This window comes from Phallusia mammillata, chromosome 4 (genome assembly GCF_965637545.1).
Source record: "Phallusia mammillata chromosome 4, kaPhaMamm4.hap1.1, whole genome shotgun sequence".
Taxonomy (NCBI): Eukaryota; Metazoa; Chordata; class Ascidiacea; order Phlebobranchia; family Ascidiidae; genus Phallusia; species Phallusia mammillata.
The window spans coordinates 3,029,255-3,043,283 of NC_137255.1; the positions used below are offsets into that span (position 1 = coordinate 3,029,255).

Below are 14,029 nucleotides of genomic sequence, written 5' to 3' on the forward strand. Positions count from 1 at the left end.
GTTTCTGTATATTAGTCAGGAAACAATTACAAATTTTGCAAAAGCATCTAATGATATTTTGGTGTATTATGATATTCCTACAGTAGGTCTTTTTAGCCATCTGGTCCACACAATAGCAAGTCAGAAGCAATAACATGAATGTTTTAGCAAACTTAAAATTAGGGCATCACATCAAGTATTTGTGTGGGTTTCAAAACTAACCTAATTAAATACCCATATACCAAGTTATGTCATGTAAATGAGCCTCAAACAAATAAAAAATGTCAAACATTAAGTTGGGCAACTGTGTGGTTGTCCTTTTCTTTTTGAATGTTGTCATTTGAGTTTCTTCCAAAGACACATATATAGTCCTTTTGTCAATTGTGCAGTATAACCCAAAGGATGGAAAACTTTCTAATAATTCATTTGTTTCATTGAATAAAAATCACTGGACAGCTGGGTCTTTGACTTGGTTTTGAGTTTAATAACAGTATACTCATATGGTAGTCCAGCAACTTCTAGAATTTCACATATGTCTTTTTTGGAAACTCTGTGAGGATCAGTGTAACTTTTGCAATGCAGTAAAAATCTAGCTTGTTGGCTGGCCGTAAACATCCTGTCAGGCATTTACGCACTTTGTAAAAGTTGCAGTAACTCATAAAAGGATAAGCGAGACCTCCAGACTTTGGCTCCACTAAAGAAATCAGCTGGCCCTGTGGTCGCATGGTTGACAACATGCTGACAATTTTGATAACTTCCGTAAACTAGTTTTTTGCCTTGAAAAAACATATCCTCATAAATACTCTGTTGTGTTTAACTCTTTGTTACTTATCATAGCAATTTGACTTGTGTTTTCTGCACCAGTTTCCTTGGTGGTTATGATGTCTAGCAATTGTTTTGGTGCCTTGAATTTTTCTTCAAATTACCCTTTGTTGACAGTTTAAAATGAGTAACTTTGGAAAAAAACATGATCTTTGTTCAAGCTTGACCTTTCGTCTGTCCAGAGTTCCTGGTCGAGGCCAAAGTCGTTGAACATCAGTTCAAAGATACAGCCAGTTAGGAAAGTTCTATTTTTACCAGACTTTAAATCAATTAGTAATAAACTTTATGCACCCTTTAATATGTTAGGTAAAATCACTTGAAAGCGTTTAAAGAAGTACTAAAAAGATAAAACGTACATTAAATACTCTCCAACAGCACAATCACAACCACGTAGTAACATTATACAGGGTAGATGCATAAATCTGACCATACAAGCCCAGCTTTGTCATTTGCTTGCTCTTAAAGCACCAAACTCAATGCAAGCATCCGACAAGCGTGTAGTGTTAATCAAGCGTGACGGAAACAATAGCTGGACTGTCATATGAGTATACTATTGTCTAATTGTAAAATCTATAGAAGCTGGGCAGGCTACAAGCTAACAGGCCTTAAATTAAAAACAATAAAGTCAAACCGATTGAGGTGACGATCGTGTACATATCTAGTCTGAAAAACAGTGTTTCCTATTTCCTGAATGCTAGATAATTTCACGCTTTGCCATATCTAACAAACACAACACGCATTTTTACAAGTTTCTCTTAAATCCGATTTTAATTTATAGGTCATAACTTATAACTAATATTTTTGGCACAATTTATGACCACAACAATAGTTTGACGTTAAATATCAATACTTCATTTGAGCGACTGCACATTTTGGCACCTGCACATTATGACTTGCACATTTCGGCACCTGCACATTTTGACCTGCACATTTTGGCACCTGCACATTATGACTTGCACATTTCGGCACCTGCACATTTTGACCTGCACATTTTGGCACCTGCACATTTTGACCTGCACATTTTGGCACCTGCACATTTTCAAAAAATGTGCGCACATTTTGACCTGCACATTTTGGCACCTGCACATTTTCAAAAAATGTGCGCACATTTTGACCTGCACATTTTGGCACCTGCACATTTTCGAAAAATGTGCGCACATTTCGACCTGCACATTTTCGAGCACATTGTGCAAAAAACGCTCGCATGCCCGTCTCGCATTTAGGGTGCTAGTGGATGTAGTATGTCCACTCACGCCACTTAGGGTAGTGGTAACCCAGGTTGAGAACCACAGCTTTACACATACTAGTTTAAAACTACGAGATATCGACCGATTAATGTTCACCTGCGTATCTGTTAGAACCCCATTTTCCGAAGAAGGCGAGACCACCAGGTGTTTTGGGAACCGTGTCACGTGCAAAGACGACAAATTTATCGGCAACGTCGCGATATTTCTGCTGGTTTGTGGATTCTGCCATCAGAAGCTAAAAATCAGAGCATGTATACTAAACTTGAACAATATCGTTTAAAATATTTTTTTTTAAAACTATGTCAAATAATTTTTATGTGTTTTTGAAAATTTATGTTTGAAATTCTATATTTTAAACGTTACAAAGAGTAAAAGAAATAAATAGTCATGAAAACAATTAATTATTTGAATTGTATTAAATTAGTAAAAAGTATGGTAATAAGGTGAAATTAGGTAAAATAGCAAAACTAAACTCAAAACACAAAAGTGCAATTATTCAGATGTGGGAAGCTGCTTAGTACCACGGGCACCAAAAACTGCATAACATTACGGATTGGCATAAAAATATTTTTTTTTACCTCAATCAAAGATTTTATGAGCTGGTACGTCCCAAAAATAGCAAGTAGTTAAATATGTGGCAAATTAAAAAAAAAATTGTAGACAAATTTGACGCTATAATACGGTTGAATTTTGAATATAAGCCTCTTTAATTGTGATTTAAGGCACATTAAACAATCAAACGTGCCACATGTTTCCATACAATAGCAGGTTTCTCAAAAAAATAAAAAAGTTGTAAACCAAAATATACCTGAATTCCGGCTGTTTTCGAAGACCATGAAAACTCTGATGCAACATAGAACATATGGAATCCATTATATTTCGATGTGCAATCACGGAGGTGTACAGGGCTCTTAGTGGCTTTATAGATCCACAAACATGCCCAGACTATTTCGTCTTTATAATCATAAGATTTGTAATATTCGGTAGCGTCAGGTATAGATTTGTGGTAAAATCCCCTAAAAATTAAAAAAAAATCAATATATAAACGTAAAATGTAGACTAGGAAAAAATTTCGTATTTTTGTTTAAGAAAAAATTATATGTTAAGATTTCCTTAAAAGGCAAATCCCCCAAAATTCAAAACTGATCTCTACTGCTATCTAGCGGAAATAATTACCTGTATCGACTTGCAAATTGGTAGAGCTCTGTCGCGTGGTTCAACAACTCGGTCGCATAACTTGCCATTCCTTCGGCTTTAAACACGATGGAACTGGCGGCCATAGCAGCTGCCGTTTCCCCGGCAAGATCGCTACCTGGACTCGATGCCGTGATTTTAAAAGATGGCCGACGAATCGTTGCCTCTTCAGGTCTTCCCCAATGGTCATGATCAGTCACACCACCGCCAACCTAAAATTGTTAATTACTCTGTTAACGTAGGTAAAATAGAAATAAGCGTGTACCCTGTAAAGTACAAGTATAATAATTAATGCCATATAGAACTAGATGTCCAAACTTAAAAACAATAATCACTAAATTAAAAAAAAATTCATTTACTCCTTTTCAAAAAATTTTAAGTAAAACAATGACGTCACAAAAGGATAACCTCATAAAACAAAATTAAAACTAAAAACGATGACGTCCTGAAACGGAAAAAATTAAAATTAAACTAAAAACTATGACGTCATGAAACTAAAAAATGATCTCAAACGATGAAGTCACAAAGGAATGACGTCATATAACTAAAAAATGAAAATTGAAACTATGACGTCACAAAAGGATAACGTCACGAAACAAAACACATGACAATGTCTGAAATGTCGAAAACGCTGTGAAAAAAATTGAAATCAATTCTTTGGCGGTAATCACCCTCAGTTAAATAACTGCTACCCTAAGAGAATGGTTGCCATTGCGTACATGTATAACCTACCTGACCATACAGCACATTAGGAGCAGCATGTGCTTTAATAAAGTAGTCAGTTGACCACTTCAGGTTATCAAGAGCGTTCTGCCATTCCCCAGCCTCAACGTAGGCATCTTTGAAGAGAATCATTCCCCAAGCTAATACTGTAGTTGCAGAAGCAATTGGAAATCCAAATTTTACGTGATCGCCGGCTGTAAGGTATAACAAGCAGTTATAAAAGGGGTGATTCAATTAGTAACACCCAGTGGTGGGATTCAGCCTGTTCGCACCGGTTATATAGAACCGTCTCACGAAATTTTATGAGGTCAGCGAACCGGTTAGCATTACTGGTTACTGTCAATGGACTTTTTGTAACAGAACCGGTTGAAAAATATGACTTTGTGATAGAACCAGCTGACAAAAAATTTGAATCCCACCACTGGTAACAAGCGTATTTTAAGTAAATACCGAGTATGAGTAGACGACACACCTACCTTTGATACTGACACCGGTTATAAATACCATGTACTTATTTATACACCTTTACTTGACCGCAGTTATAATCAATTTTTTCAATACAATTTGCAAGCGATTATAGAAATGTACACATATTCACCAGGCAAGCAGGTTACAGGGCACACAAGCTGCTATGAAATTGTATTGGCATTTTTATTCTCATAGCAAGGTATCTGTGCTATATGTCAGTCTTATCTCATGGTCATCAAAATTTGAAAGTATATCGTTTAATCAAAGTAAACACACAAAATGGTTACGCAGGCTAAGTCACAAATGAGATTTCATTTTGACGGTTGCTTTCAGCGCTTTTAAGGGATTGCGTTTAAAAACAAAGACAAAAATCGGTAAATATCGAACAAAATATTGTACAAATGCCTTGAGGTCAATCTTTCTTTAAAATCCACAAAGTCAATGGCTTACCGTCATGCCAGCCACCAGTAAGGTCCCGACCTACGTCACAGCCGTCATGGAGGTCCGAGTCCCCCCTCCAAGGGACGCGACTGGTGTTTGTTTTATATCCTGACCTCTGCGCGTCGTAAAACAACAAAGATTTGTGCAGAAGCTCGTGGTAATCGTACTTCGTTGAGTCTACAACAAGAAAACAAATATTTTTTGTGAAGCTTCTGAACAGAAACACTATGTACGGATCCAAAATTTGTAACTGATGTGGCTCTTCATATCACTGATAATGGCATGAGCATTTGACGAATCGTTTACATAATAAAGCATGTCAGTTTTTACGTCTGTTTGGGCCGTTATTTTTATCACTAAACTTCTGTAGAGGAGTTTTTGAAGCAGATTAACTCATGGTTAAAAACATTTAAGTGGTCTGCCACCTTTGACGGAAAATATTTGCAATTTTAAGCTTGTAACAAATTAAAAACGTTGCGTTTTATAAAAGAACTTGCTTAACCTTAAGCTTAGTCGAACAGTTAATACACTAATACAGTGGTTCCCAGCCTTTATCGACGAATTCCTCACTTTTCAAAACACTTTCACTCCTCACTAATATACAAAATAGTAGAAGCTAAACCATACAAAGATCATTTAAAATTGGGGCATTTATCAACTTTACAGGTTATATTCACAGAGCTTAAGTGTCTATTTATAAAGCACATGTATAATAAAAGTAAATTCCTCCCCTCAAGTTTAAAAATTCATCCCCGGTTAGGAACCACTGCATTAAGAACGTTACAGCGAATAGTTTAAAATCGTGAAATAAATCCTGAAGTAGCAATAGTTGTCGTCATAGCAGCGACTGTGCTACCACAAACCTAAAAATGCCACAGTTTGTCAGACATAAAAAACGTTCTTACCGCTAGATGGCGTGAAAGATATCGGAGTGGGGTAAGATTGACGAGGGAGTCTTCCTTTTCTGCCACTGCACCTTTGCCTTCTGTCCAGTGCTGGGGCAGGAGTTATAACTAAAAGGACAAAAACGAAATATTAAAAGATTTATAACACAATCATCATTACACATTAATCGCTGGTAACCCTGTTTCTGTTTATTTATTTTTTACGTACGAACTTACGTAAGCATGACGTCATCGATATGTCATTGGATTTGACGTCATTGATTATTTTACAAGTGAAAATTAACAAAAAATGGGACTACAGTTTATGCTTTATAACCAGAAAAAAATCGTCAATGACGTCATAAAAAAAGCTCTGACGTCACTTACTTTTCTGACAAAACGTATGACGTCCGTCCCATTTGCAAGTACTTTGAGAACAAGTGCAAGTCCGTATTAGGGATCCTCTCGACAATTTGAAACCCGGTTTACATTGGAACGTGCATTTTTGCTGGTAACTTGCGTTTCCTTTGACACAAGTTCGCATGGCGTTTGTCCCGTGACTCAGTGCACGGCATTTAGGAGGTGGTGTTGTTTGAACTGAAACACAGAGTAAAATTGACGAATCACAAACAGCTGTTATTCATGATTTTTTTGTGAATTTAATCAAACTGTTGTGAATATGCGGTAACGGTCAGATGGAAAACAAGCGTTTTGAGAAAGTCATTGAACATTATTGTTAAGCACTTTGCAATGGGTTGCAATGCAAATTTATTGTGTCAATGTGGTTTGATGTTATTCTGTATTAGTATAATTTTGTCAAATGCCATATGTTATTGATCCATGATGACTTTTTGGGCAGCACAGGACGTCCACTAAGTTTGTTGATAAACTACAGATTATTGCATATTACATATTGAAAGAGTATCGAAATGTTAGCTGATAATAATTGTATCTCACTTCTTGAAAATCGGTTTTAAAGAATTATGTTTCAAGCCCAAATAGTAGTTTTGTATGTGTACTTCAATCTTGCTCAAAAATAAAATGATCCACGATATTATTTTTACTTGCGCGGTGGTCCATGGTCCGAAACGAGTTGAGAACCACTGGCTTAGGTATTAATTTTAAACCGTTCATTGAATAAAGAACGTGATATCTATATATCATCTCATCGATAAAAAAACAACCCACTGGGTGGCATTAAATCAGCGACACGGCGATTGATATAGGATTTATACTAAATTTGCATGCCCAAACAGTAGTTATTTTTACGGGCATTACGCCAAAATAATTCCTGTCTTAAACCAGTAGTTCTGCACTAATTTAAGACCATGGACCAACAGGTCCCGAAAAATGATATTCTAAAGTTTAGACCCTAAACCATTCTACTTGAAAAATATTTATCTTATCTTACATAGTATCTTATCTTAAATAGTATTACTGTAACAACCAAATTTAAGTGCCAAGTATTTAGACTTAAACTATTAGTATTGAATGTTCAATAACTTATGAAAATTATTTTCGGTTTATATTATTTAGAAATATAGTAGTTGAAAACCAATGCCTTAAACTAACAATTAAATTAACTGTTGGTCCCTGGTGTTGCAAAATAGGTCACTTACTTTTTTGACAAAACACATGCTTTCCGTCCCATTTGCACGCACTCTGAGAACAAGTACAAGTTCGTACCAAAGAGCCCCTCGACAATTTGAAACCCGGCTTACATTGGAAAGTACATTTTTGCTGATAATTTGCGTTTCCTTCGACACAAGTACGAACTGCGTTTGTCCCGTGACTCATCGCTCGACATTTAGGAGGCGGTACTGTTGGAACTGAAAAAAAATGTTTATTTTTTTTTTTTGATTTTTTTTTTGGCAAATTTTCACCAAAATCAAAGCACATATGTTTTTCACCCTAATTAAGTTGGGGTATTTCCAGAGTCCTAACAATTTCAATTTTTTTTTAGTTGATTCCAATTTTAAGTCATCACTTTTTTTCACACTAAAAAGGTTATTTTTTTACACGAAACTAGCGGAATAAGCTTGGTTTACAAAAAATGCCTCGTTTTCAACACGAATTAGGAGTTGTTCAATAATAGCCCAATACACCGCAATGCTTGTCACTTTTAATTTGGGTCAAAAAGAGTGTTTTTTAATCCTGAACTTGTCTGACTCGAATCAAAAATGAATCCTACATCACCGCTGTAAACGGGTACAGTGGAAATCCAAAATAATGTAGAATTATCTTTTATCCATGCTAAACTGGAAAAAACTTACTTTTTTCACAAAACGTATGGCGTCCGTTCCATTTGCAAGCACTTTGAGAACATGTGCAAGTTCGCACTAAAGATCCTTTCAACAATCTAGAACCCGGTTTACACTGGAAAGTGCATTTTTCCTGGTAAGTTGTGTTTCCTTTTACACAATTACGTTCGGCGTTTTCCACAGGACTTAGTACACGGCATTTGGGTACTGCAAAACAGAGATGTGTTATTTTCTGTAGGGTAACTTTATTATTTATAGAGAAAAATCAGATCCAAAGAATCAGATACGCTAATTTTCTGTTATAGACAATTTTATCTCGTTAATTAAGTTCAAATAATTTTACCGTACTTTAGGACTGAAATTTATTACCCAACTGCAATTAGACCAGTGTCAAAACAAACATTATTTAGGGCTACTTAAGGAAAAGCAAAGTAACACCCAACTAAATGCGCAAAATAGCCGCCAAGTTCACTTCAAAATTACAGTTACAACTAATTGGTTTACTTCTGTCTGTCATTATAGTCAAGGGGTAAGAATATATTTTATGAAAACTTCAGGATTAGGAGTGCAAAAGGGTTAAGAATCACTACTTTATTAAAATGTAAGGCTAAATTGTTTGTTACATTTTCACATTAAATGTTACCACTTACTTTTCTCGCAGAATGTGTGCTTTCCATTCCACTTACAAACCCCTTCTGCTGAGCAAGAGCAGTTACGAATCGTGGAGCCTTTTACCAGTCTGGATCCGTTATTACACCAAAACACGCATTGCTCACGAAATCCATTTGTGCCATTAGTGCAATTTCTTTCCCCGTTTTTGACGGAACTCAAAACCCTACATTGGTTTGGTGGAGAAGGTTGAGCTAAAAACAAAATCTTTGCTGCTTTTTTGTCACTATTTAGCTAATACTGAGCTTAAAATAATTAAAACACCAATACTGTTTTTAAATTGCACAAACTGTGTTCCATTTATCGGATACATTGTTAAGTTAGAGGAAAATAATTGCAAATCACACAAAACGATTTACTTAAAAACAAATAAACTTACCGACACTTGCTTCTAAACAGAAAAACACAACAACTAAAATACAGCATACATTCAATCTAGCCATCATCAGAAATCAGTTGTGAAGTACACAATGGAACAATCACTTCTGTTATCTCAATCAGTTAAAGAACACCATCAAAAAATCAGTCGTTCAGCCAGATTTCCGCCTGACATATGGGTGATATTTTAAGGGCATACCACGTTTCGTGACAACAGGACGTGTGTGTCATTTTTAACGACGCGCGCAGGATGTGAAAGGTCAGTGCTGCAGGCAATTTTAATTAGGAAACAGCGATTTTTTAATGTCAAAAATCCGCGGGCTAGGTAATGTTTTTATGCTTGATATTGCTAATGTGGACTTGTAACAAACATATTTACAGTGTAGGATTATATTCGTAACAATATTTGTATGACATAATATCAGTGACATATCGAACAGATTGGTATCAAAACAATTGGATTGTTGGATTGATTGTTGTGTTGCTATGTCTCAGTTTTATCAAGACATTTGTGATGTGTGTACATTGGTATCAAAATTGAATAAAAGCACAGAAATTGGCAATAAAATGCTTGTTGTCTACGATTTATATTAGGTCCTTAATATGTGGTTTTGTAATACCCTAAAGCCCTAAACAGCTCTTTATTATGTATAACATTGGTAAATAAGATCACTTTTTGTAACAGCTTACATTTAAAAGACGCATACAGTACATCAGTCAGTAGTTTGAAACCAAACATAATAGATTGTTACTGCAGCAAGCCAGCTGATAGAAAAATGTCGTGAAAACAAAATGCAGTTACTATGGAAATTCAATCAGAATACCTTTATCTTTTCTTCTGTTTAGTAAAAAAAACCAGACTATTTCTCTTCAAAAAGTGTGCAGTTTAGTGGCATCAGAAGAAACGCAAAATTGTGTTTATGCAGTAATGCCAGCTCGTACTCTAAAACGTAATTCAACCAATCTAGTTAAACGTTCTGTCGCACGACGTCTTGAAACGCCTGAGGGCTCGAAAGGACTTTCATAAAAGAACAATAACCTCAGTGGTGCATTTCTATTCTGTGCGCGTCGTTGTTAGTATGCTTTCTAGAAAACTTTTGCTATGTTTTTTCGGATTTTTAGCTACAGTATTTTGGGGAAAACAGTTTTTTATTACTAGTCCAGTGTCTAAAAATTCAAAGAGCAAGTTACATTACCTGACACATACAGTTGCAGCAGTTCACGATCAGAAACAATGTCTTGTTGCTGCAACAAACAACGCAGCTTTGTGTAATGAAGAAGAGCTGCCAGGAAACTTTGCGCAAATTTTGTCAGAACCGAAACCGAAGTTAAAATGTGGAGAAAACGGGATGCAGTCGCCATGGAAACTTAACCGCCATGCATGGATGATTTTCGTGATTAAGAGCTCACGCAATAACAGTGAGCTAAGGAAGGTAGTTCGTGAGACTTGGGGCTCGGTTCTGGGGCTTGGGGGGAAGTTTTTTGGGTACATGTTTGTTGTTGGGGTTGATGGGGTCGTCAGCGAAAATTTAAGCATCGAAAATTCACGACATGGTGATATTTTGGAGTGCAACGTCCAAGAAACGTATCGAAATTTGCCACTTAAGGTAAAACTAATATTAGAATGTTACACCGTTATATTGTAGAAATTAAGTTTTGTTAAAAGTTAGTAAAATAACATTAAATAAAAAATTTACATTTTGTAGCCATTTTAACTGATATTTTACATGAATTATGTCGTGATACTTTAGATGATGGCTGCTTTCACATGGATCACGAAACTACGTCATATGACTACAAAGTTTATTTCAGTCACTGACGACGATTGCGTCATCAATTCAGGATTGATGCTTGACGAATTTGAGCGATATGGCGTCACTGATGATGGAAACCGAATTTACTGTGGTTATAAATATGATGAGCAATTAAGGCCAGCAAGGAATAATAATTCGAAATGGTAAAATGTTTACTATTTGGTAAATGTGCTCTAAATTTAGGAACACTAGGCTATACATGGACTTGAAAAGTGATTTATTCATAAACATAACTATCAAAGTATTGGTGTGTATAGAAGACATAATGCAGACGTTTCAACAAATTATTGTAAAACTGTAATTCAACTCAAATTAACATTTCTTAGTATTTTATTTCTTTGTAAAGTAAGTTAGTATTTTTGTCATAATTAAAAAAATTGGAAAGAAGATGGTGACGTAAGCTCGTAAAAACGTAATTTATTTTGTGATCTATTATGAGAGTAATTATTAGTGATAAAAATGTCAATACCATCGTATTTAAGCCAAAATAATGCACGTGACGTCACAACTTAAAGCGTCATCGTCTTGTAAATGACGTCATCAAAACTACCAAAAAAAAACGGTGCAGTTCGTTTCGGTCATAACAAATACCCTGATTATGTCATGGTGTTAACTGAAATTAAACTTTTTATTTTGTATCAAACCAGGCACATACCTAAAGAACTTTATCCTAATAAGTTTTATCCTGGATTTTGTCACGGGGCGCTGTGGTCGCTTTCCCCGAAAATCATCAAAAAACTGGTCTGCGTATTTTACTTCACCGAAATCAACCAATTCCATCTTGAAGACGTTTTAATCACAGGTACGACGTCACGCGAATTATATGACATCATAAATATGACGTCATTGTTAAATACAGTAAACCTCGGTTAATCTGGACCCGTTTCGACCAGAAAAAATGTCCGGATTAGGCGTAGGTCCGGTTTAACCGATGTCGATTAGATAAGAAATTAACAACTCCGGTTAAACCGAGGTTTACTGTAATTGAAACTGACTTTTTTTTTTCTTTCTGTAACACGATTTTTTATTTTAAACCCTAAATAGGTCAAAAAGTGTGTTGATTTTGTGTGTTTTTGTCTAATTCTGTGTCTAATGCTTTGTGCAGGAATTCTAAGAAGGAAAGTGGGAGGTAATATAACCGCCACGAAAGCTTTGGAAAATGAGACGTTGTTGGTGTATCACACTGGAAGAAAAAAAGACCCTGCAAGTTTTATGAAGAAAACGTGGAAAGAATGGAAACCAGAAATTATTGTCGGAAGAGAAAAAGTGGAAAAGCGTGGAAACAGCGGATAAAGGAATAACGGAAAGCTTAAAATTGCGGAAAATATGTAATTTGGCAAAATAGTCAAAATCAGAAATGTTGCCTCTTATTAAAGTGATGATGTCTAGCCTGGTCGCCATAGAAGAATTCCAAAGAATCCACAAAATTTACGGGCAATTGCAAAATCCTATACACTAAATGCAAGTTTTTCAAGAACTTTTTTTAATGCTAGGCCATATCTTCATTTGAAGAAATATTTTAAATAGACCAAACAGCTTCTGTTTCATGAATTTATGTCGGAGTTAGGAAGAGAAAAAAAATGTGTGTTACTACAAAACATTGTGCAAACAGAAAATTTTACGTTTAGCTTTTATCTATTTTATGTTTTGTATGTGCTGTCTTCATGTCATGGGCTCATGGCAAGCTTTTATGTTTTATTTTTGTAGAATTACACAATTTTCAGTTGACAAAAAACAGTTAGTTTAGGATTCTTTATGTCTATTTAGGCAAAAAAATTATGTTTTTGAGTAAAATACAACTGTTGTTTCCGATGATGGTTCATATATCTGTACATAAATACCAGCTGTTTAGGTTAATTCAGGAACACTATGAGCAACGTTTGATGTGCACGCTGTGGCCATACACCAGTGTATATGCAACATATATTTTCATGTGCTTGGACATACACGCAAGTCCCTTAGTACACTGAGAACCACTGTAAGCGACATTAGAGGTACAAACTGTGTACACGCATCAGTTTATTACACAGCATGGATTTTTGTGATTAACATTTTATTTTCACGCAGCATAGATTTTTAAACGCTATAAAAGAACAAGCATTTTATATTTACAGCTCTTACGGAGAAATACCAAAAGCGTCCGCCGGCTGCTATGAGGCAAACCGATGTAGCATTGTTTCCATACAAATCGGCAACCAACAACACACAAGTAAACCTAGTGCTTACAAAAAATCCCACAAATTTGAGTGGTTTTTCTGGAAACAATAGAGGCCATGTACAGTTTGCAGGGAAAATTGGGCACCAAGGGGCCGATTCCCGTACGCAAGGCCCCGTGATCGTTCAAGCGTGACTCGACGAAAGATCAGAGGGTGGCCGACGCGCGTTGGTGACGTAACAATTACTTTCATCTTACAGTACCGCGACTGAAGTTTGCCGAAAGCTTCGAAGTATTTCGTGTGTAAAGGTTGTACAACGAGGATCTTAGGTACCATGGGTTGATCACATATAAAAGTCGTTATTTTTAGAGCTTTATTAGGTTTGTTATCTTTGAAAAACACAAAGATTGCAAAAAAGAGTACCTAGTTTTCCAACTCTACAAAAGTTTTAAAAAAATTTACCAATAAAAATAATATTTGCACACAACAATGATTGCATTTAAGAACACTATACACGGGCTTAAAAAGTAATTTAATCAAAAGCACTACTGCCAGGCACTGATGACGATTGTTAAAGCGTCTGTATGATGTATTCTATACACACAAATACTCTGGCAGTTATGATTTTGATGAAATTATTACATTGTTTTGTGCTATACTTATACAACTAAGATACTAATGTCGTGTTACGGAGCTAGAACAAAAAGCACTGGTTAGTAAAGCTCCATTTATACTGTTTAGACTAGCATTACGTCATTGTAAACCATACTCACGTCACTGAGCAAAAAAACGTCCAGTATACATTGTTTCATTTTTCAGTGTGTCTGTTGTATTCCGTGGTGTTGCTGTTTGAAAACCGCAAGTTCTAATCCCAATTACCCCCTGGATTTGTGTTTGCTATCCTAACACCACAATGACGTCATCACCTTACGTCACGCATCGCTGGGTGCGCTTTGATTCCCTTGATCCGCTAATAATTCGCGCAAACACTGG

The 14,029-nt window shown here is 35.8% G+C and overlaps 2 protein-coding genes across 2 annotated transcripts in view; one reads left to right on the forward strand and one right to left on the reverse strand.

Annotated features, from left to right (window-relative positions):
- LOC145225433 (uncharacterized) overlaps positions 1-9,448 on the reverse strand; it is a 12,996-nt gene extending 3,548 nt beyond the window's left edge. The window contains exons 1-11 of the mRNA XM_080092137.1: positions 9,068-9,448; positions 8,670-8,882; positions 8,032-8,226; positions 7,378-7,587; positions 6,146-6,355; positions 5,780-5,887; positions 4,884-5,051; positions 3,975-4,159; positions 3,225-3,454; positions 2,857-3,064; positions 2,145-2,283 (exon numbers count right to left, since the gene is read on the reverse strand). Of these exons, the coding sequence (XP_079948263.1) occupies positions 2,145-2,283; positions 2,857-3,064; positions 3,225-3,454; positions 3,975-4,159; positions 4,884-5,051; positions 5,780-5,887; positions 6,146-6,355; positions 7,378-7,587; positions 8,032-8,226; positions 8,670-8,882; positions 9,068-9,134 (1,933 nt within the window). The 5' untranslated portion in view covers positions 9,135-9,448. The remainder of the gene's footprint in view (positions 1-2,144; positions 2,284-2,856; positions 3,065-3,224; positions 3,455-3,974; positions 4,160-4,883; positions 5,052-5,779; positions 5,888-6,145; positions 6,356-7,377; positions 7,588-8,031; positions 8,227-8,669; positions 8,883-9,067) is intronic.
- Positions 9,449-10,110: 662 nt separating this feature from the next.
- Positions 10,111-12,692, forward strand: LOC145224212 (beta-1,3-galactosyltransferase 1-like). The gene is made up of 4 exons (XM_080090656.1): positions 10,111-10,673; positions 10,818-11,023; positions 11,528-11,682; positions 11,986-12,692. The coding sequence occupies exons 1-4, from the start codon at positions 10,146-10,148 to the stop codon at positions 12,171-12,173; spliced, it is 1,077 nt and encodes a 358-aa protein (XP_079946782.1). The 5' UTR covers positions 10,111-10,145; the 3' UTR covers positions 12,174-12,692.
- Positions 12,693-14,029: the final 1,337 nt, after the last annotated feature.